This window comes from Microtus pennsylvanicus, chromosome 3, assembly GCF_037038515.1.
Source record: "Microtus pennsylvanicus isolate mMicPen1 chromosome 3, mMicPen1.hap1, whole genome shotgun sequence".
Lineage (NCBI taxonomy): Eukaryota > Metazoa > Chordata > Mammalia > Rodentia > Cricetidae > Microtus > Microtus pennsylvanicus.
Window position 1 is genome coordinate 130542110 of NC_134581.1, and position 23518 is coordinate 130565627.

At 48.6% G+C, this 23518-nt stretch overlaps 1 protein-coding gene across 6 annotated transcripts in view; it reads left to right on the forward strand.

Moving 5' to 3' along the window:
* Positions 1–23518, forward strand: part of Ptpn3 (protein tyrosine phosphatase non-receptor type 3) — a 111466-nt gene that overhangs the window by 32980 nt on the left and 54968 nt on the right. For 5 of the 6 annotated variants that reach the window (XM_075967168.1, XM_075967166.1, XM_075967165.1 and 2 more), the window contains exons 2-8: positions 128–282; positions 5113–5220; positions 5300–5342; positions 7789–7867; positions 13740–13784; positions 17625–17677; positions 22594–22714. In XM_075967168.1, coding sequence (XP_075823283.1) covers positions 145–282; positions 5113–5220; positions 5300–5342; positions 7789–7867; positions 13740–13784; positions 17625–17677; positions 22594–22714 — 587 coding nt within the window. In that variant the 5' untranslated portion in view covers positions 128–144. The remainder of the gene's footprint in view (positions 1–127; positions 283–5112; positions 5221–5299; positions 5343–7788; positions 7868–13739; positions 13785–17624; positions 17678–22593; positions 22715–23518) is intronic. The other variant, XM_075967170.1, reaches the window with a different exon arrangement.

A 23518-nucleotide genomic window follows, 5' to 3' on the forward strand; every position in this document is an offset into this window, starting at 1 on the left:
GTTACCCTCTTTCCTTCCTGCAGGTTCTGCAGCTGATGCTCTGGGCACCCAAGCCGGCCCATGTGAAGAACTGTATGGGACTTGATCTTTTGCCTTTGAAAGCCCTGACAGGCGTCTTATATTACAGGTTACTCAGCGGTCGTTATGACCTCCCGGTTACGTGCGTTGGGTGGAAGAATTAATAATATACGAACCTCCGAATTACCCAAAGAGAAAACTCGATCCGAGGTCATCTGTAGTATACGGTTTTTGGATGGCGTGGTACAGACCTTTAAAGTTAACGTAAGTACTCCCCTTTTTTTTGGAGGGGGAGGGGGGCTTGAGGAAATTCTCTTAAATAGTTTTAAGTTCTTGGCTTACAAAATTGTAAGAGATTGACTGAAAAATGAAGGCTTAAGTTTTCCGATCTCAGATGGTGAGTCTGGGCTGGGCATGGCCTTGCAACCTTTGCCCCGTCTCACCTTTTCCATTCTTCGGAGGGACCTGTCTGATGGCTCCATTCCCTCCCTCCCCCAAGGCAGAACTGGCCCTTGGATGACCACACTCTGTATAGAGCCCACGTGACTCTGCAATTTTAAAAATAGTAAGAATCACTAGGTTATAAGTCTGCTACTAAACTGTGAACCCCTTGAGGACAGGTCGGGTGCCCTGGCCCAGGACTGGGCACACAGCTGTGCCCTGTGAGATGCTCAGCCTCATGGATGGCGGCACTCCACAAGGGCCTGGCTCCTGCTCAGAGCCCTTGATCTCAGGTCTTCACATAAGCAGCTGTGAGAGGCAAGAGTAGCAGCTGCCTCAGCCGGCTGCACGCCCACGCTCCACACACCGCCTATGTCCAGGATTTCTCGGTGTCTCTCAAGCCTCACAGCATCAAGTTTGGCCCCAAGTCACCTGTACCCCATCTTTTAAAGAATATGCAGAGAGGCCGGGCGGTGGTGGTGCACACCTTTAATCCCAGCACTTGGGAGACAGAGGCAGGTGAATCCCTGTGAGTTCGAGGCCAGCCTGGTCTACAAGAGCTAGTTCCAGGACAGCTAGGACTGTTACACAGGGAAACTCTGTCTCTCTTGAAAAAAAAAATATGCAGAGAAAGTAAAGGAGATGGGCTGGATATGGTAGTAAATTCCTATGATTCAGCACTTGGGAGGTGAATTTAGGAGTAGCAAAAGTTTGAGGCCAGCCTGGGCTACATGACACTGTGTCTTAAAACAAACAAACACAATGGTGTGTGTGTGTGGGGGGGGTGTTGAGCAGAAAAGCCCATAGCACTTAAACCATAATGAAAACTAACAGACTCCTTCTGTAGCTGCTACTGCTTGCTCCACTACCCCTCCTTCTTCCCCTTTGACAGGGACTAACTGTCAGGGCCTGGCTGGCCTAGAAATCAGAGATCTGTCTGCATCTGTCTAGGATCAAAGGCTTGCACTAACACCCTTCATCTTCTACCCAATCATAAAACCTCACTCTCTCTCTTCTTTCTAATGTTAGTGTTCTTGGTGCGGGCAGAAGGCAGTTTTCAGTTCTTCCAAACCAGGGCCAGGGCAGCTCAAGAAGTCCTCAGCAGCCCACAACACTCAAGCGCCAGCCAACAGTGGCGGTGATTAGCCGAGATCTGTTTCCCTGCCTTCCTCCCCACTGCCCCACTCGGTTCTTCGGCTCTCTCTAAGGCCATGCTTGGTTCTTCTGAGGATGGGATGTGTTATTATCATCTCGAGAAAGAGAAGGACAAGATAGCTCAGTGAGTAAAGGTGCTTGCGGTCAAGCCTGGGACCCACATGGCGGAAGGTTGGCACATCTAGAACAGCGTGAGCCCCATGGGAGGAGAGCCAGAGGAAAGTGAGGTCAGAGATATCGAGAAGGGTTGGGGGTGGGAGGCCAACTGGAAGCTGGGCACGCTGGCTTCTACACTGGGCAGTGTAGAGAGGGCTGGATAGAGACCTGACATGGCCTGACTTAAGGGTCACTCGGTCCTCAGCAGCCAGGGATAGAGATGATTGGGAGACTGAGTCGCAGTCCCTGAGACAGGTTCTGGTGGTGGACAGAGCAGTCTTGTGGGCGTGACTGGAAGGAGGCACCTGGAAGATGGGACCAATAGGACTTGCTGGCAGGCCTCTCTGATGTGCTTTGCTGCTCTGGTTTGTCCTCCCCTTCTCCTACTTTTTCATGAGATATGGTCTCACTGTATATCTGTGCCCTGGTCTGGTCGATGTATAGATCAGACTGGGCTCAAACGCACAGAGATCTACCTGCCTCTACCTCTCAGGTGCTGGGCTTAAAGATGTGTGCCACCACACCTGGCTTTGATTCTATTTTAATTCTTTGGAGAAGGAGGAGAATTGAGCAGAGTTGATACCTGAATGTTTGGATTCTGCAATTCAGAGGTGAGAGACGCAATCCAGCGAGAACACAGGGCTTTGGCATTGCACTGATGCGAGTCAAGTGGTCAGGTGATACTGGGTGATATGTGGGACTGCCAGGCATGGCATCTCTCAGTTCTCAGTGGCTAATGTGGGTTTGATGGGCATGGCGCCTCCCAGTGCCTGGATCGCAGTGGCAAGGCAGATGTTGAGGGCTGCTTTGCAGAGTTGAAGCCAAGTGAGTGTGGTATCAATAAATTACAGTTGCTAATGACATAATAAATTAAAGTGGGAGGTGGAACTAAGAGCACCCCTTGGGCTCCCTGACCAGCCAGCCTGGCTTGTGAGATGAGGGTGGTGGATGTTATCCCAGCATCAACACACACACACCACACTCACACAGATAATACACACACCACACACACATACACCACACACACCATACACACACAAACACTACACACACCACACACTGTATCTGAATTGGTAACTTGGGGGAACAGGTGGGCTTTTGTCTTTACCCATGGAGAGACTTTCTTGCGACGGATGCTGGAAGCTTCTGGAGCCTTCAGGATACAAGGTGGTGCATTCTGTAAATAGGCAAGGCTCATGCTCTCTACAACAGACCGGATTCCATGAAGTCACCCCAAAGATCTTGCCGCAGGAATGTCCGAGTTACCTAACTCTCCCCACCCTGGTCACAGCGACCCACTTTCTACACATTCCCTGCTCTCAGAAGCTCACAGGGAGAGCCTCTCTCTACCCGTCTATTTCTGACTTGCATTGTCCTGAGCTAAATGGTTGGGTTGAAAGCATTCCTGGGAGGGCGACCTTTTAAAATAGAATCTGAAGTCTCCCAAATGCTCCATGCTGCTCTTGTGTACATCTCTCCCCCTCCCCACCCCTGACCCCCGCCGCCCACCAACCAAAGCCACCTTTTGTTTGTGCCAACAGCTTCAAGCTGGGTGGGCCCACTAGACAGAAGAGAAGGGTGACACTCCACCCTGTCATCCCGACACAGAGGGATTCCTTGTCCCTGTCCCCAGGTGGATCCCACTGTTCACAATGTCCTCCAAGGACTCTACCTGCCCTGTCTCGACTGGTTCCAAGCCCTTGACAGCGGTTGACACTCCGTGTTAGTCACCGAGGAAGGAGAGCGCTGCTTACGGTGGCTCTGTCCCAGCGCCCACATCAGGCTGCCCCATAAACACTGGAGTAGGCCGCTGAGTCCCACTCCAGAGTGAAGTGTGGCTGAATGTCCCCACCGGCTTCTCACTTCCGATGCCCGAGAAGCAGCGGGGCAGATAATCCCACAAGGGGACGTGTGCCAAGTCACTTCGAGGGTATTTTGGATGGCATTCGAGTATTTTTAGCTGTTAGTGGAGAGTTTTCCTCGCCGCTGCACACTCTCTGGGTTCCTCCGGGGGAAGGAGATGCAGCTGGGCCCCAAGCAGCCAACAGGAGCTGACCTGGGATTAGCGTTTGCTGTGGGTAATCCGCGGCAGGTCATGGTGTGTTTGCTGTGTAACGCGTGCGTTTTCCAGAAGGCACTGGAGAGCCTCAGCTAAGGGATGGAAGCAATTTAGAAAGCTCAGTTAAGTTCGCAGTGTTGTGTGGTGTGTGTGTGTGCGCGCGCGCATGCATGTAGAGGCCAGAAGACAACCTGCAATGTGATTTCTCAGAGTCATTCATTGACCTGGAGCTTGATACGTCAGTCAGGTTGACTGACAGGTGCAGCCAGAGGCCAATATTGGGTGACTTCTTTCATTGCTCTCCGCCTTATTTTTATTTTCTGAACCATTTTGTCTGTCTGTCTGTCTGTCTGTCTGTCTCTCTCTCTCTCTCTCTCTATATATATATATATATATTATATATATATATATGTATGTATTCATTTGAGACACGGTCTCACTATGTAGACAAGGCTGGCTTCAAATTCACAGAGATCTGCCTGCCCCTTCCTCCTGTGCGCACGGATTGAAAATGAGCGCCCACTAAGATTTTATTATCATTTATGTGTCTGCATTAATAGTGCCCATGCAATCAGAGTCCAGAAGAGAGCATTAGGCCCCTTGTAGCTGGAATGTTACAGGTGTTGTGAGCTGCCCAGCTTGTGTGCTAGGAACGAAATTTCGGTCTTCTGCACAGTGCAGGAAATATTCAACCACTCTGGCCCCCGCCTTATGTTTTTGAGACACGATCTCACTGAAGCTGGAGCTTTCCTACTTGGCTAGATTGCTTGGCCAGCAGGCTCCCAGGCTGTGTCTTCCATCGTACACAAGTGGATTGTGGGGAGTTAAGCTTAGGTCCTCACTCTTGCAAGGCAAGCACTCTATTGACTTACCTTTCTCCCCAATCTCTTAAACTCAGAGTGTCTCAGTCATATTTATATAGTTTGTCTTAACCCTACTTTATATCCTTTGTGCAGTTTTGTGAACCTGAAATTTATTAATGCTTTTTTATTTTTTTGGATGTTTTGAGACAGGGTTTCTCCGTAGCATTGGTTCCTGTCCTGGAACTAGCTCTTGTAGACCAGGCTGGCCTCGAACTCACAGAGATCCGCCTCCCTCTGCCTCCCGAATGCTATTAATGCTTTTGTTAACTCTGGGAAGTAGCTATTCATAAACTCTGAGGAGTTTAGTTTCCCTTTTTTTCTACAGTAAAAAACAAACAAAAAAGACAACATTGTTGCTTCTAGTTCTTCTAGTTCTTGGTTCATCTTAATACTTTCTCCACTTGCTGCTTTCTGATCTAGAAACAAGATCTGGGCCAGTCACTTCTGGATTTGGCCTATGGCCATCTGGGCGTGACGGAGAAGGAGTACTTTGGCTTGCAACATGGCGACGACCCAGTGGACTCCCCCGTGAGTGTCCCCGCATATGAAGTGCTGCTTGCCTGCTTCGGCTGGTCTTGCAGCTTATGTGTGTTTTCTCACTCCACAGAGATGGCTCGAGGCAAGCAAACCCCTCAGGAAGCAGCTGAAAGGTGGGTATGACTTCACTGGTGTTGGTTCTTGGGGGTGTGGCCATCTGTCTTTTTGGGGACTTAAGGGGGCCGGGCCAGGGAGAGATGCTTAGGCTGCGCTTCTGAGCAGCCTTAACAATTCCAGCTGTGCAGAATAGTGAGGAGAGAGGAGGCAACTCACAACAAGGGAGCCTTTGCTTCTGTTTATAAGGGAGAACGTGGATGAAGGGTGGGCCTTCTCAGCCCAGGATAAGAAATAGACATAAAAGGGCCAGGGGGATGTCTTAGTTGGTAAACATGCTGGCTGTATAAGCTTAGGCACCTGAGCTCGGATCCCAGCACCAACGTAAAAGGCTGGGCACTTTGGTGCGTGCCCATGATCCCAGTGCTGGGAGGATGAGTGAGACAGGGGGATTCCTGGACTTGGCTGGCCAGACCCCCTAGCCAAATGATGAGCTCCAGGTTCAGTAAGAGACCCTGTCTCAAAAAATTAGATGGGGAGCAGTGGACGAAGATCCTGACATCAGCCTGTGGTTTCCACGTGCAGATGCAGACACACGTGTGCATGTATGCACACCCACATGCATGTATGCTCACATGTATTCACACACACACACAAAGAGAGACTGACGTAAACCCTCATACTTTCCAACAGCTTCCCAACATACTTCCCACAGATGCTGGCTCATCTGTCCTGAGTGGCCCCCTGTGTTACTCTCAGCCCCAAGTGACACAGCTCCTCCGGTCATGCCCAGCCTACCCTCTGGCTACCTCTTCTCAGCCTAGCTGCTCTTGCGGCTCTCATTGGCCCTGATAGGTACCTGTTGTCCCAGACTAACTTGGCCAGTCTGCACGACTTCCTCTGAACCGCCCCTCAGTCTCCTCCTTCTGTAAAGAATGCTTTTCCTCTTGACCCAGGGTCCATGGCCACTCCCAGAGTTCCACAGATATCACTGGTTTCCTGAAGGGAAGCGCTAACTCTCATTTTTTTGACCCTTTGTGGCTGAGCACGCCTCCTGCTACCTCACAGTGAGGTGTCTTAGCTGCCTCTCAGGACTTCAGCCTACTCTGTCCCCTTCAGGATTCTTGGCTCACAGGAGGTGGCCAGTCACATGAGGCCTAGGTAGCTGTTGTCTGTCATTCTCTCTCTGACTCATTCTTGCAGCAAACACATCCCTAAGTGCTCTGACCAAGGCAAAGCACTGTACTAAACCTGAGAAATGCGGTGCAAGCCAGATTTGAGCCCTGCTCTCAAGGTCACATGTAGAAGTTGAAAAGAGGAGTTCTGTGATAGTACTATGCATATTCACTTGTGCGTGTATACACGCACACATGCACACACACAGGCTCACACATGCACGCACACACACACATATGTGTGCATGTTCTCTGAGTCCACAGAAGAACCAAGAAAGACAGAGACTATACCTGAAACACCAAAGTAACAAATAAAGGAAGGGGGAGATTGGACGGTGAACGCGGGATGGGGGACGACGATGATGACTTTGCCTCAGAGCGAGCGCCACTCACTGGTAGCTAGGTGTGTAGACAGAGGCGTACCCACCCACCCACCATTAAAGACTCTGCTAGCCCCAGCCCAGAGGTGACAAAGGAAGGAACTAAGAGTGGAGGCAGGATGAACCAAGACAGAAGACGAGATGAGCAGAAGGATTAGCCAGCTGGGCAGATCACAGAAGGATTTGGGTTTCAGAGATCACGAAAGTGCTATGTGAGCCCGGAGACAGGACCTGGGCAGATTTACCAAGTGCCAGAGACAGGGTGAAGTCAACAAGGTCGGGTCTCCCCATGTCTTGGCAACAGTGATCTTCGGTCAGACACGTGGCTAGTTTTATCCCACAGGCAAACTGGCTCTTGGCGTTGATGCCTAAGTCATATCTGAGTGGTAGAGCACTCAGGGTCACAGTGACTGTTGTGATCTACCTTGAAATTGTGACAGTGTTTTCTAGTTAAAAAAAAAAAATCAAGTCAAAAACTTGAGTCAGTGTTACAGAGCGTTCTGGTCTTGTCACCGGTGCCCAGTCAGGAGAGGCAGTTCCATCCCTGACTGTGAAATAGATCCACCAGCCCGCAGGTAGCCATGGTGGTGGTGAAGTTCTATAGGCTACCTGGAAATGTTGCAGAGGCATAAATCACAAGCTAAATGCAGGCTGCTTCCGTTCTTTGTGAATGTTATGGATAGATGCTGGTTTTAAGACTTTAAAACATTTTTAGTATGGGTATCATAGTTTGAGCAGGGCCCTAAGGCAGATGTGCAACCGGAAGTAGATGATCCCACAGTGGGGCCTTATGAACTGTTAACTTATATACTCTGAACTTGAAGTTGGAGCTTTTATAGTGGAAAATGGGGTTGAGTGAAAAGTGCTCCCTTTATGGGGAGTAGCAACTGTGTACGTTGACTTTTTTCTTTTTAAGGGAAAACCTAATTTGTCTTTGAAAAATGTTATAGGAGGTTTCCCCTGTACCCTGCATTTTCGAGTCAGATATTTTATACCCGATCCCAACACACTGCAACAGGAGCAAACCAGGTAATGATCTTTTTCTCTTGAAATTCTCTATCTAGTCTGTACAAAACGGGAGCCCCCCAAAAATGTGCTCTTTGTTTTCTAGCCAAATCATAGTTGGTGGGGTATGACCTCACCAACTATCGTGATCCAAGAAAACCTTGGGGGTGCCTAGGTTGAAAGTTTTAACTGGCAGTTTTGTTTTCTGTTTGTGGCCTGTGTCTCAGCCCCAAACTGGTGTAATTTCCAGTGCTTGGAGACCCTCTCTCTCTTCCCTCCTCTATCTGCTAAACGTTATGAGTATTAAGGATGCTAAGCCAGTTCTTCTGTAGAACAGTCACCCACAGGGCACGTAACGTGGAATCTGAGGGGCCGGAATAAAGTCCCTTGAGGAAGACAAGGCTTAGCTGTAACCAGAACTTTCCATCAGATCCCCTTTTACAGGGGTGAGGAAGGGGAGTGGGATCTGGCAGGACCTACCTTGTTTGCTGGGTGAATCAGCAGGTTTAGGAAGTTTGGGAGGCAGATGGGAGGGGGGAGTGAGCAGTGATAGCAGCTGTTTACCCTGCCAGCTTGCAGGCTGGGCTGGCCCTGGTTGGTCCTGGCAAGTGGATTTTCTGGTTGGGGAAACAGGCCTGCGGGATGGGATGGGATGGGAAGGGAAGGGACGGGGGAAACTGGGCCGTGCAGGATGGATGGAATGGGAAGGGAAGGGAAGGGAAGGGAAGGGAAGGGAAGGGAAGGGAAGGGAAGGGAAGGGAAGGGAAGGGAAGGGAAGGGAAGGGAAGGGAAGGGATAGGGATAGGGATAGGGAAACTGGGGCGTGCGGGATGGATGGCATGGGAAGGGTGCAGTAAGAAAGTCATGTTGCCTTGGGATGGGAGACTGTGCCAGCCGCTTCCCCTGTTGTATGCCACACTGAGCCCCTTAGTTATGTGCCCCTTTGTTGTTCTTAAGGAGGGAAATTGTCTCCCTGGGAAGAAGAAGCTGTTCTGGATTATTGAATCCTATTTTATGGCAGAAAACTCCCACCAAAGAGATGCCATTAGCTTAGACATAAACCGCTCTCTCATTTTCCTTTCTTCCTTTTAATGGCACACAGCATTCATATTTTAGCTTTTAATATGTGTAAAGGCCACTTGTTCATTTATTACTCTGTTTTTCTTTCTTGTGTATGTGCTTCTTTCTTCCACAGAGGCAGGCCCTGGGGCTGGACTGTGTTTATTATTATGGTAAATGTGAAGCCTGGATAAGGGAGGCCTGGGTGACTCCTTGGGAAATCACAGTGAAGTGCATGCTGCTTTGAATCATTTTGGTGCACCACCACCACCACCATCACCACAACCACAACCATCACCACTACAAACATCATCACCATTTACCACCATCAGTACCACCACCACCACCACCATCACCACCACCACCATCACCACTACAACCATCATCACCATTACCACCATCAGTACCACCAGCACCAGCACCATCACCACCACTAAAATCACCATCACCACCACAACCATCACCACTACAACCATCATCACCATTACCACCATCAGTACCACCAGCACCAGCACCATCACCACCACTAAAATCACCATCACCACCACAACCATCACCACTACAACCATCATCACCATTACCACCATCAGTACCACCAGCACCAGCACCATCACCACCATCACCACCACTAAAATCACCAGCACCACCACAACCATCACCACTACAACCACCATCCCCATTACCACCATCAGTACCACCGGCACCACCATCACCACCACCCCACCACCACAACCACCATCACCACCACAACCAGCACCATCATCACCGTCACCACCACCACCTTCACCATTACCACCATCACCACCACCACCACCAGCACTATCACCATCATCACCATCACCACCAGCATCATCATCACCACCAAAACCACTACCACCACCAGCACTATCACCACCACTGCCACCAACACCACCAGCAGCACCATCACCACCACGACCACCATCATCACCACCATCGCCACCACCACCATCACCATCACCACCACCATCACCACATGACTCTTTACTCTGGTGAACAGTACTGTTCAGAGTCTCAACCGAGCACGTCATGTCGTAAGCTGACTGACATAAAACTGGTAGCATCATCTGTCAGGATGATGTTTTAAACTACCTTACCAGGGGTTCTTCAGAACAATCTGAAATAGCAGATTCTGTTTGAGGGATGCTTTAGAATTCTACAAAGAGCCAGACACAATGGCAGCATCTATAATTGGGGAGACAGAGGCAAAAGGATCCCTTGAGTTTAAGACCAGCCTAAGCAACGTATCAATACTCTATCTAGAAAAAAAAAAGAACAAACCTTGAAGAATTATATATGTACATGTGCTAGTTTTTTAAGTGACCATTGTGGCTCACCAAGTTGATTTTGCTCAGCTAAAAAGTTCCAGCTCATGTATGGTGACTGTCACCATTCACCATATCTCTTTCCTGGAGTGCCGGAGCCCCAGGTGTGAGACTCCCTGTCTGCAGGTCTCTGAGTAGAAAGACTTGCCGGAGATACTTCCAGGATCAACCTTATCTCATGGTCCAATGCCCTTCATGGCCATCAGCTTCTATGCCCCCACGGGAAAGAAGCCGAAACCTTGTGGAGTGAGTCTTCCTGCCCTCAGGGGACATCTAGGGAATGTAGGGTAGAGAGAATCCTTGTGGAGGAGAGAGGCTACCTTCAGATCTTCTGAGGAGCTGTAGGGATGGGAACACACAGGGCTATGATGGGGAGCAGATTTTAACTGGAGATGAATGATAGACCAATTCTTGTCCTGAGTTACAGGTCAGTTCCTCATCAGTCACTGGTTCTGATGTCACATCCACTCCCACCTTAAGGTGCATAGCGTGCAGCCACTATAGCCGCTTCCTCCCGAGCAGTGGGTACCAGGTATCACATTCAGCAAGAACTAGGGCAGCATACTGTTCCTTTAACCAGTGAGCAGCTGGGACTAGGTCATTTTTGTCTTAGAATGGGCCTTAGATTCCTCCACTAATTCACACATGGGATTGATTTTTGTTCTTTAATTTGTATGAAGGCTTTCACCTCTATTCCTGGCACATATAATCTTCATGTGCTCTAGGTTCATAGCCACTCCAAAGAGGAGTTTCCTTTTTGGCTCCCAAGAATCAAAGAAAAGGCCAGGCATGGGGGCACATGCCTTTAATTCCAGCACTTGGGAGGCAGAGGCAAACAGATCTCTGTGAGTTTGAGGATAGCCAGGGCTGAAAAACTGAAAAACCGGGGGGGTGGGGGTGGGGAGGAAAAGAAAGAAAAAGAACCAAAGAAGGGATGTAGTGATGACAACATTGGTTGTTTCGTTTCTTATCTAGGACAGGAGACAAGTCATTGTTTTGTTTTGTTTTATTTTGTTTTTCTTTTCCTGAAGTTGAGGTCTGTTCCATTTTAAATTCTGTGAATGTGCTAAAACAACCTAGCCAAAAGCAACAAAGGAGAGGAAGGGGTTTGTTTGAACTCCCTTGCTAGGGAATGGTACTGCCCGCAATGGTCTGCCTCTTCCCATATTGATTAGCTTATCAATGCTGTCCCCGCAGACATGCCTACAGGCTGAGATGATGCAGACCATACCTCATTGAGACTGTCTTTCTGGGTGGTTGTAGTTTGTGTCATCTTGACAGGCAGCCGTCACAGGATTTGGATGGAGTGCACTCTCAAAGGGGGGTCAAACATTGCTAAAGTCAGACATGCCGAGTCGCTCCCATTGATCGCTTTCCTTTCTTCTCGGGGGCGCTTACTTGACTGTTTATCGTGAGCCTCCGCAACTGCTGTTACTGATAAATTTAGATCATTCTAAGCAGCATTCTGCTTACTGGCAATCTCTAATTACACTTTGCACTCCTGGGGGAAAATGATAAAGCCTCCTAAGTTTGGGGTGCATTCTGATATTCTCATTTCTCTACACATGATGCTGTGGGGTTGACTCAGCTTTGCCAAGGACCAGGTGGCATTTGGTGAATGTTCATGGTCTCATTTCTGTCCGTCAATGAAAGCCCAGGTTTTATCAGTGGATCAACTACAGCTCTGCCTCTCTCTTCTTTCTCCCCGTTTCCTTCCAGGGGGAGAGAACACTTAATTCTGATTGAATGTTAGCTTGGGTAAACATAGAAACAAACTAGAAAGAACTGGCTATGTTCTCCTAGGTGGAAAAGATGATCCCACGATGGAGTGGGCATGAGTTAGCATGAATATTTTATTACGTTCGTTATTGCCGTGACCAAATCCTTAAACAGCAACGAGAAGCTACGAGAGGGAAGAGGGTTTGCTTTGGCTCACAGCTCTAGAGGCTCCAGTCCCTCACGGTAGAAGGCATGGCGATGGGGGTGGGAGGCAGCTGATTGCATGGTACCCACAGTCAGGAAGTACAGGTGAATACTAGTGTTTGGATCATTTCCTCTTTTATTCTGTCTGGGACCTCAGTCCGTGAGTCATTCACCAGATTCAGGGCGGGTCTTCCATCACCAGTTAAAACTTCTGGAAAAGCCGTCAGATACACCCAGAGGTGTGTTTCCATGGTGATTTTCTAAATGCAGTCAAGTTGACAGAAAGGTGAACTACTCCTATGCCTGTGTGACTAATACCATCTAACGGTGCCCAAGGTTCAACACAATACAGAGTGTCGATAATAGATCCTATTAAGACATGGTAATGACTTATATGTAGCACACAGAGATTTTTCTCGGAGCATGTATGTCCAGGTTAAAGAAAGTAAAGCTAATCCATAAAACCTCTCTGAGCATCCATTCCCTCAGACTGTAGCGAGTTCATTGAGATAGATAGCCTTTAGGTCTGCTTAATTTTGTAGTATGATTTTTTTTTCTTGCAAGTTCTTTATCATAGCGTTTTAAGAAGTTAAACAGAGATGGTGTTACAGCCTCACAGATTGACTGGGATGCAGAAATGAGGAAGAAAGCCACAGAGCCAGGCACTAGCCCCAGGCTGCAGATAGGAGGTTGCAATACTGTCTGAAGCATGCAGGTCTCAAAACAGCCAGCTCCCTGACCTTTCTCAACCCCGAGGAATATGAGCCTGGTTTGTTTAAATTGCCAGCCTGATCCTCTCCCCCCCCCCCCCCCCCCCGCGCTTCTGCGCTTGTCTGTATTAGTTTTCCTTTTGTCACTTTTGGCTAGACCTTGGAATGTCAATCCCGCTTGAATCTGGGTTTTAAAAAAGAGTGGGGGAGAGGAGCCAAGCGTCACATGTATGCCGCGTCCCTAAATATAAATACCTCCACGGTGCTTCCTGGCCTTGCCAGGGCTGTTGATGTTGGCCTCCTTTCTTCCCCCCTATCTGTCTCAGGGCAAAGATGCAGCCTGCAGGGCTGAGGGGCCTGGAACAGTTTGCCCCCAGAAGAGCTCTGGGCTTTCAAGGCTGATTCTGCCATTTTTGGGTCCTGGCAACAAGGCTACCAATATTTTTGCTCCAGCACCCATAGTTCCTAGGCTACAGGAAAAAGCTCTGCTGGATGTTGCACCACAGGCAAGATGTGATCTTCACAGGCCCACCTACTTAGTTTCACACATAGGAGCGGGGGAGGGGGGGGAGTAGACATGCCCATTCGGTGTTTAGAGCAGTGACCTGTGAGTGTGTGGGGCAGCTTGTACAGAATGCTGGGGGTCCCCATGCCTAGTTAAGAAGGCTCATGCAGCAAGTGGGGCACCCTTGACTCCTACCCCATCCATCCCCTCAGCCCGCCCTAGCACAGGGCACCTAGGCAGGTTTTCAAATAGGTAAAATGGTATTTGCGTACGTATATTTTTTAAAAGTGCGTTTTGTTGTTGCTGCTTGCTTATTACACGTTGAGCATTTGCTAACAAACACCATTGTTTCCCAGGCATCTGTATTTCTTACAACTGAAGATGGATGTTTGCGAAGGAAGGTAATGAGAATTTCGTATTCTTCTTTTCCTGTCAGGCTAGCCAGATTACTGGTTTTAATCTAATGAGCACTCATTCCTGGCAACAGAATTCAATTTAAACAAAACCCGTATGTTGGGCTGTTTTCAACTCCGCCTTGGTTTACAGAGGCTAGCGGTCGAGAAACTTTGTTCCATACTATTCTTATTACAAAAGATCCAGGGGTCTTTCTGGTAGAGACCTGGGGATTTTAAAGAGGAAGAAAAGACACTGGATGTGAAATGGGCCTTAGTTCAGGTAGCAGAAAGGTGAAAGTTAGAGGCGCTGCTGAGCCCGTGGTACTTCTGGGTGATTCCTCTTCTCTCTGGAAGGAATTGTGTTCAGATGTGAGCACCTGCTTGTGAGTCAGGACTCTGGGTATATCCAGGCCGTCTCACTTGGAAGGTAGCTGTGAGTGTGCTAGAAACACAACTAAAACCCCAAGCCCACAGAACCCCGTCTTCCAAATCCTTAGTACTTTCTTTCTTTTTAAAGATATGTTTATTTATTATTGTTAGAGATAGAGTGAATGTGTGTGTGCATATGTCTGTGTGTGTATATATGCATGATGAATGAATATGCATGTGCATATGCCTTTGTGTGTATATATGCATGATGAATGAATGCGCATGTGCATATGCCTATGTGTGCATATACCTATGTGTGCATATGCCCGTGTGTGCATATACCTGTGTGTGCATATATGCATGATGAATGAATGTGCGTGTGCATTCGTCTGTGTGTGCATATATGTTATGCTTGATGAATGAATGCATGTGAATATGCCTGTGTGTGCATATATTCATGATGAATGAATGCATGTGTACATATGCCTATGTGTTCACATATACATCATCGTACACATGTGGAGTTGGTTCTTTCTTTCCACCTCTACTCGGGCTCAGGGGATTGAACTTGGTCACCAGGCGTATGCAGCAGTGCCCTTGTCTGCTGAGCCCTCTGACCTGCTGGTGCCTTAGCATTTTCTTGCCTTATGAAAAAAATCCACAGCAGAAAAAGAGCCCCCTCTACTTCCATTCTATTCGCCCCCACTTCTTCCTGGGACTTTAGTTCTACTGCCGAGGGTCATCAGAGGCCACTGGCCTGCCGCACCACAAGGAGGCTGGCAGTTGTGCCCGGTGACATGAGACAGGAGCCCATGAGGCCAGTGAGACCAGTGTGGGTAGTGGGGGTCACAGCTGACCGAGGATTTCAGGAGCTCTGCTGCTACTGTGGCCTAGAAAACTCACTGTGGGTTGCTGGAGATAAGCCAAATTTAGGGTTGGTGGAGAAACTAAAAATTGGATTCCCCTGGACAGCAAGAAGGCTTTCCCATCCCCCATTCCAGCTGGAAGCCATATGTGGTGGACTTGGAGGAAAACAGAGGGCGGGCTTTTCATACCCAGTGGAGGCGGGTATCTCAGTCCACCAGACAGGAGAGAGCAGCTGCAAGATCTTAAAGCAGAGAGAGGGCCGATACATCAGACATGGTGTCTGTGTGCACACGGAGAGGCTGAAAGAGACCAGTGCTTCCCTCTGCTCCGGTCCTGCAGGCCAGAGACGGGAGTCTCCGTGAGGGGCTAGCAGAACCGCTGACTGTTTAGTGATCACAGCCCACCCCACAGGAGCATCATGAACTCTCTGTATCTTTTCCCCATTGCATCCCTTCACCACCCAGCACAAGCTGTGCACCAGAGCTGGGGACTCCTCTTTTGTATTGTGAGTCAATCTCATTATTCCTCAGAACATGCCTGGCTCCCCCTTTTGGGCTGTTCTTTGCAGGCATGGAAACCTGTTCCATGGCTCCCTTATGTTCAGACACCTTGTTTTTTCATAAATACTGTCCTAGTGCCTGTTCTATGGGGCAGGTTCCAGCCCGTGCTGGCCACCTGGCCAGGGCCTCCCCTTCAGCCTTCCTATACTCAGAACACTGGGCCTACATTGTCCTCCTTTTTGCTTTCCCAAACAAGATGCTCCTTGGAGCATCCAGATGAGTTAGGAGGAATCTACACCCTGAAGTAGGCCCCCCATAGTGCCTTGTTAGCTCCCCAGGTGGCCCCACCACCTGCTCTCAGGCTCTTCCCAGGTGTGCATTAGGACATCTGTGGCCAAGGATATTGTGGTCCCATTAGCATTTGCCTTGAGAGATCAACTTTTCTGACTGGTTTGACTGGTAACCGGTACTGTAGGACCATCTCTTCTCTGCAGAGATGGGTCATCCAGGGCGGTCCCTTTATTTGACACACGGAGGCCTGAACCCCAGAGAAAGAAGTCTGCATGGGAGTAGATGGAACCCTGAGAGGAGAATACAGGTTGTTATTGCTCTAGACTAGGTATTTGAACAGCGACCATTCTGTGGATTTTATTTATTTATTTTTGGTATTTCGAGACAGGGTTTCTCTGTGGCTTTCTCTTGGAGTCTGTCCTGGAAGTAGCTCTTGTAGACCAGGCTGGCCTCGAACTCACAGAGATCAACCTGTCTCTGCCTCCCGAGTGTTGGGATTAAAGGCGTGCACCACCACCACCCAGCTGGGATTTTTTTTTTCCTCTTCAGTCTCCGTAGGTTCTTTCCATTTAGTCTCAGCCTCCATAGCTTGTTTCTTGGCTGTCGCCCAAATCCATCTTCTAGCAAAGACACTAGCTAGACAGTAAGCAAAGCTCATCTTGGTAGGAGAGTGGCTGCTTGTGCTCGTCACCTACCTGTCTCCCCGCTCTCCTGAAGATGCTGTGATTCCGAATGGACAGATAATGAGCAGACCTAGGAGCATCCACAGACCCAGAGAGACACGAGTTTCCACGGGAACACTCAGAATTGCTTTACTCATGGACCAGGGGGCCTTCCGATAGGGGTTGCAACCTTCGTATGTACCTCAAGAACCTGCAGGAGTACAGTGGACAGAAAGGGGGACTGCTGGGGGCCACCCCATTAGACAGGCAAGTGATGACTCACACGTGCGAACTTCATAGGCTGCCATGGAAACTACATGTTCTTTCCGCTTGCCACCAGGCTGGAAGATGATTTAAAATCTCATTGTCTGCCAGTGTTGCTGGTAAGGACGCTTTTCCCAGCCCATTCTTCCGTCCAGCAGGGGCCCTTGCTTCAGGTCTGGTGGCTGAGGTCTTGAGCAGACCACAGAGTCAGATTTGAATGGAGAGAAAAAAAAGAACAAAGACGGGTGATGGCGCTGAGAACAGGCATCTGGGGGAGGCGGGGCAGCGAGGTTAACTGGAAATAAGAACAAATCTAGGCCAGGCCTGGATTCCTAGTGGGTGGCAGAAGACAGAGAGACAGGCAGATGGTTGAGTCCTGAAAACCTCAGCAAGGTCCGTGGGTTGAGGAATCGTCAGGAGTTAGTGAATTAAGTAATTACAATTGTTAAAGCATAGAATACCTTTCCTCCCCCTTTTATTTTTTCCATTTTAAAAGGTGTCACCATTCCAGGACAGACGCATCCAAGAGTCCTGTAAGAGGTAGTCAGAGCCCAGCAAGTCTCGGGTCTATTAGAAAGCATGGAAGGCTGCTTGCATCTCAGGTTCCATTCTCTCCCTTTTCCTCTTGCAATATGAGCGTGCCACCCAACCTCAGACCGTCAGCATCCTGGCCTTTGTGATGGTTATAATTTTAAACCAAAAGTTATTTTTTTTTAATCAAAAAACTCTCTAAGGTATTCCCTGTGTCATTTGAGAACAGTTCGTATCGCAGTTGCCTTTAAGATTCACGTTGCTCATTAACAGTTAAGGGAACAAAGAAAGCCACAGGCTGTCTGCGATTTATGCGAGCCCATGGTTCTTCTGTCTCACCTCATCCTCATCTCTCCCGACAGGTTGACGTGCCCTCTCAACTCAGCTGTGGTTCTAGCCTCCTATGCCGTACAATGTAAGTTGAGGGAGACTGACTAGGTGGTGGCCATCTTGTTCCAGCTAGCATATTGAGGAAGCCCCCGGCTGCTCTCTTTGAGGTAGTCTCTTCCCCCAGGGTCCTGGGATGGAGCGCCTTGTGCTGTCCTGAGAGTAAAGCTTTTAACCTGGCCCACACTCTCCTCTTACTTGGGGATATCAAATGGACGGTAGCGTGGCGGGGGAAGGAGCGGTGTGGTATCTATATTCCCCCAGGGAGCTATGAAACGGCAGGCAGCTACACCCGGCTTTTTCCAGAGCCTCTGCCCAGGTATTTGGAACTGCTCTCCATACAAACCCCTGTGGAACAATATTTATATCTCCTGCCCCCTCCGAACATGGAAACTGAGACCCAGCTGGGTTAACAGAATTTGCTGGAAGGCACCCCTGCTCCTTGCCTGATGCCCATCTAAAGTGCTGCTGAGATCTTATGAATTTATATTCAGAGCATCAGTGTAGCCAATGGGTTATGTACTGGTCTGTGACCATTCAGAAGCAGGAAGATCACAAGTTCAAAGTCATCCTTGGCTCCATGGTGAGTTCCAGGCCAGCCTGGATGACTTGAGGCTAGCCTTAAAAAAATATGTATGAAGAAGATAATTTGAATGTTTTATTTAGCCCATTTAAATATTATTTTAATATATAATCAGCATAAAAAATGAACGAGCTATTTTTGAGGGTTTCTTTTCTTTTCTTTCTTTTTTTTAATTAAATCTTTGAAATCCCATCTTGGTTTTGCAATTTCCATGCATTTCCAATTGAACAAGCCACACATAATTACGGGTACCACTGTGGATAGAAAATCCAGATAAAGTTTTCCTCTAAGACTGATTAAGCTACCGAAGAAATCTCTTCATTCTGTCATTAAAAGTTAATCGTATTCAGTGTCAGATCCCATGACAAGTGAAATGCCACTTTGTCTTTTGTTCGCTGTGTGGTGCCAGCATAGAGCACCGTGTGACTTGTATTGATCTGTGTAGCAGCCAAAGACTGGAGTGTCTGTCCCCTCTGCCTTTTCCAGAGGTCTCAGCCGACATGGCAGGTGGCTAAGGAAGCACCCTAGGTCTTTCTGACCAGGTCTCAGAGCAGATGCAGACCCAATTAACCATCTTTCTGTGGCCTCAGAAACATCACGGCAAAAGAGAGAGAAAGGAAAAAGGCTGCTGAGGAGGTCCCAGGTGCACGTCCTCCCTTAGCAACCAGGATAGCAACCAGAGAGGTGAAGAACATTGCTGGTGAACCCGCAGCTTACCTGCCTTCTGCATGGAACCAGAGTGGGAGAACGAGGCTACTGGGGTTGACCCCACGATGTTGAGCATACAGCTAGCCTCCTAGCCAGGCGGGCACCCAGCATCAGCCCCATTTCCCCCGCCTCCTCTTCTCAGGATGAGAAACTCCAAAGAGGTTGCTCTCTTTCTGTGTCACCTCTGGGGCAGACCAGCTGTGGCACCCACTTGGGGTATAACCAGTGTGTGACGTTTCCTGGGAAGCCATGAGCCAACAATAGGGCACCAACCACAGACCAAAGAAACTATTCCGTCCAAATCCAGTTTAGTTGACCACCGGGTTTATACTTAAAGGAGCGTGGCTGACTTTAAAAAGAGCTGCTTCACCAAATTCCACCCCACATGGGTGATGGCCTCCCCAAAAGCTGCATGAATAGAGCTACCCCTTCAGTTAGCATCCACCTATGTACTTCAGCACCCGCTGAGACCAGGAAGAGCTGGGGCAGGGTGGCAAGTGGCTGGTAGTAGGCGGGAAAGAATGAGTGCTACAGTCTAGCGACCCTCACTCCTTATAGGAGTTAATAGGCACTGTCTTGTGAGGCTCCGGGATAGTAATCCCGGCTGCTGTGATTAAGATGGTGCCGGGCATGTCATGCCCAGAGAACAGTGTGTTTTCTGAACACATAGCCAGAGTCAGCGTGTTTTCATCAGTCTCTAGATTTATGGCTGCCGTTTCTACTGGACTGATCAGTGACGGGGGCAGGGACTTGACCTTCTCACATTGAAGACAAGGTGGATGTTCACCGCTGGAGGACCAGGGCTGAGGGGCAGGAACTTGAAGAAGGAGAGAATTGTGCTCAGTTTAGCCCTACCCTATCCATTTGTCATTGAACCTCCGCTTCCAACCTGTGAATGACGGTGATGCTGGAACTTGGCAATATGGCTGCTTCAGATTAAATACTGAATGCAGTTCAAGGTGGCCCATAGCCAAAAGTTCCTCATAGCCGAACCAACACTGACCGAGTCAGTGAGAATAGGTAGAGATGGAAGCCGTGTTGCCTGGGTCTTGGCTTCTATCTGTGTGACCTGACCTCCTGGGCCTCATGGTGTCGGACAAGACTAGAAATGTCTGTTCTGCTTTGGAAAGTGGTAGGGAGGAGATCATTAGCAGTCCATCGCCTTAACCACTCGGCCACCTCGTCCCAAGGGAGGAGATCATTAACCACTGTAGGAAGAACTCTTTGTATAGTTTTAACTCTTACTGTGTCTTCCTGTCAGTCCAGAAGAAAACCGTGTTGTCTGTAGGGTGGGCCAGATAACTCCTTGTATAACAGTGCTTGTGGCCAAGCTTGCTGCCCTGAGTTCAGTCAGGAACCCACACTGGAAGGAGTTTACTCACTCCTGAAAGCTGGCATCTGACCTCCCTACACAACATGGAAAATAAAAACTAAATTTAAAAGTCACCCATGATAGGCAATAAGCTATTATTAGAGGAAAATTAAAGACCTGTGTTTAAGACATCCTGTTGCCTGCTTCTGCCGTCAGACTTCCCACTGCGGGAGGTGGATAGAACGGTGGCTACAGAAAGTCATTACAGGCCCGGCAGCGTGGGCACGGGCCTTTACTCTCAGGCAGAGGCAGGCAGCTCTCTGAGTTCGAGACCATCCTGGTCTGCAGAGTGAGATCCAGGACAGCCAGGGCTACACAGAGAAACCCTGTCTTATAAAAACAACAAGAACAAAAGGGTACTTTGCATTAAAGAAATAATGTTGTAAAAAATTGTTAGAGCCTAAAAGGTATAAGCTGACTAAGGTAGAAAACACTGCTTTGCTGTCATATTAAACAAATCATGGGTTGTCAGACGGTTTGAAGTTTAACCTCTTTATAGTCCTATAGCCATGACATATAAATATACACGTATTTGCATGCTCTGCATACATTTCTTTCTGTTTTTATTTTGTTTTTCAAGACAGGGTTTCACTGTGTAGCCCTAGCTGTCCTGTAGCTATCTCTGTAGACCAGGCTGGCCTCGAACTCACAGAGATCCGCCTGCCTCTGCCTCCCGAGTGCTGGGATTAAAGGCGTGCGCCACACCACCCGGTTTATGTATACATTTCTTATAGACTAATTCTTAGTTTTAAAATTAGCAGCTCAGATGGTATACTAACTACATTTTGTCTGATACATTTTGCAGATTGTTTGAAGATGAGTGTCTGTTATTTAAGTCCTGTCTGTGATCTGCTAACTGAGACACATTTTCTTATTAGATTAGAAAGTATAGTATTCAAGAGACAAAATACTTTCCACACAATGAAGATGGCTGCCAGCTAGTCAAGAACTTGCGAGGCGCAAGTAAAGGTTTAAAAAGCCTGTAGTTTTTCCATGTTTTCTGAGTCTCTGCCAGGAGCAGGCTCTGGACCAGGATGAAGGAAGCTCACTTCTCTCCCTAAGGGCTCTGCATCCTGCTGGGGATTCAGGCTCTGAGGAAAAGCACCGAGTGTGAGCCCTACACTGCTTGCAGAGGGGAAGGGAAGTAGTCTAGAAAAGTATCGGAGGAATGAGCCCCAAGAAGAGGCTCGGAGATCAAGGTAGAGTGGGAAGAATAGCAGGTAGAGGACTTGCCCGTTGGGCCATATCAATCATCTGAAGCATGGGTACCTGAGATCTCAAGTTTGGGGCCTATGTTCAGCAAATAGATAAGATAGCTCTGTGGTGGGAGTCAGGGATGTAGATCTGCCTGTTCTTCTTATCTGTTTAATAGGAATAAAGCATTACCCATGTTTTTGGGGATGTAGCAGACATTTGCTCAAGACCTCCAGTGAGGTGATGTCATTGACTTCCTTTGTAGCCCCCACACCCAGCTCCCCAGGCTTTTGCAAATATGTATGATGTGGCTGCCAACATTTCCCCCTAGTGGTTATCCCCGAGCTCTGCGCAGGAAGGCTCGCTGGTCTTATGCTGAGATCCAGATGTTTGTCAGTGACTTTGCTAAGGCAAGAAGCTTATACTTTATTCCTGTCGCATGGAAGTTGGGTTGGGACAACCAGTTAACAGGACAGATGAGCAAACAAATGATTCCGAAGGCTCTCCGTAGCTAAAAAATCCAACAGGAAATGTGGAGCAGTTTCTGCCTTGGCTTGGGAAAAGCAGTTGCAGCACTTGGTTGGCTTTTCCGGGCTTCAAGAGAAGACTCAGCAGCTCACTGGATGGACAGGCGGGGAACGTAGGGTGTCAACCTAGGCCAATGTCACCTAGGTCTTTACTCTGCTGAAAATAGCCCATATCAGGGCTGAGTCTCTTTTCCCTGGGTCTCAGTTTCTTTCTCTTTAATGCAAACTCCAATGAAGATATATTAATGCTTCCTCACTGGGTGCCCTGTAAGAGCATCCCGGAGGTATCTTTTTAAGCATGTTATTGTGAACGTCACCGCCTCCGCCCCTCCACCTGCCGCCCTTGTGCTTACCTGGAATTTGGCCCTAAGCAGAGGTTCAGATTAGGAGTGTGGAATTGGAAACTAATGAGGCACTGGTTCACGTGGCTCAGAGCTTATCAGAACTGTTCCCCTGGAAGGTATTTCTGGCGATGTTATCGATGCTTGTTGTTGCCGACCAGACAGAAGAGGCAAGACTAATTATGACTTTCCTCCCCCCTCCCCATTGTATCTTAATAGCTCGTTTTGGAGACTTTAATCCTTCCATACACCATCCAGGCTATCTTGCCGACAGCCAGTTCATACCAGATCAAAATGATGACTTTTTAAGCAAGGTGGAGTCGCTCCATGAGCAGCACAGGTGCGGGGATGGGGTGAGGGGGATGTGTTTGATGCCCCCTTGGCTTCCTGTGGTTTTCTTTCTTTCTTCCTTTCGGCCTTTAAACTGGGATGGTGGCATCTCTTGAGGTTTTGTGAAGCATAAGAATGCAATAGGAATTGAGGGTGATAGCCGGCACATTCCTCCTTCAAGAGGTCATGGGTATTGGCTAATTCCTCAAGGAAATCCCCATTTTCAGTCTGATTGATTGGCCTCCAAGCTGATTGAACCACACATACCTTTTAGCCATTTACCTTGTTTAAGAAAACAGGCCATTCCCTCAGGTGTTGTTGAGTGGACAGACAGGAGAGCTGACAGGGTGGGTGGTCCTCGACTCTGATACTTACCACTTCCAGTCCCCTCTTCCCACGCCTCATGTGACTCAAAGCTCCCGTGGCAGCTGCTCTGTCCCCATTAAATGAGGACCATGCCGACCCAGGCCAGCCCTCCAGAGACACCACGTTTCTTGGGAAGGCCATAAAAACAAAGGGCAAGCTACCAGCGTACCTTCTTAGAGGGCGCTGCCAGTCCTCTCTCCCAGAATTGCTCCTGGGACAGAAGTCAGCGTCCGAAAATAGCACAGGGTCACTGGTCTTTGAAGCGTGAGGCCACTGTTGAGAGAATAGACAGGCAAAAAGATGAAAGAGTACCTATTAATTGAACAACTTGGCGCGATGTAGGCAGGCATTTTGAAAGGCAACGGGTAGTTGTCACTGTCTGAAGACCTCTTTGAGAGCCCATTAAGTGGGGCGTGTTTCTTGGTAAAATCCAGAGGTGGTCAGGGTC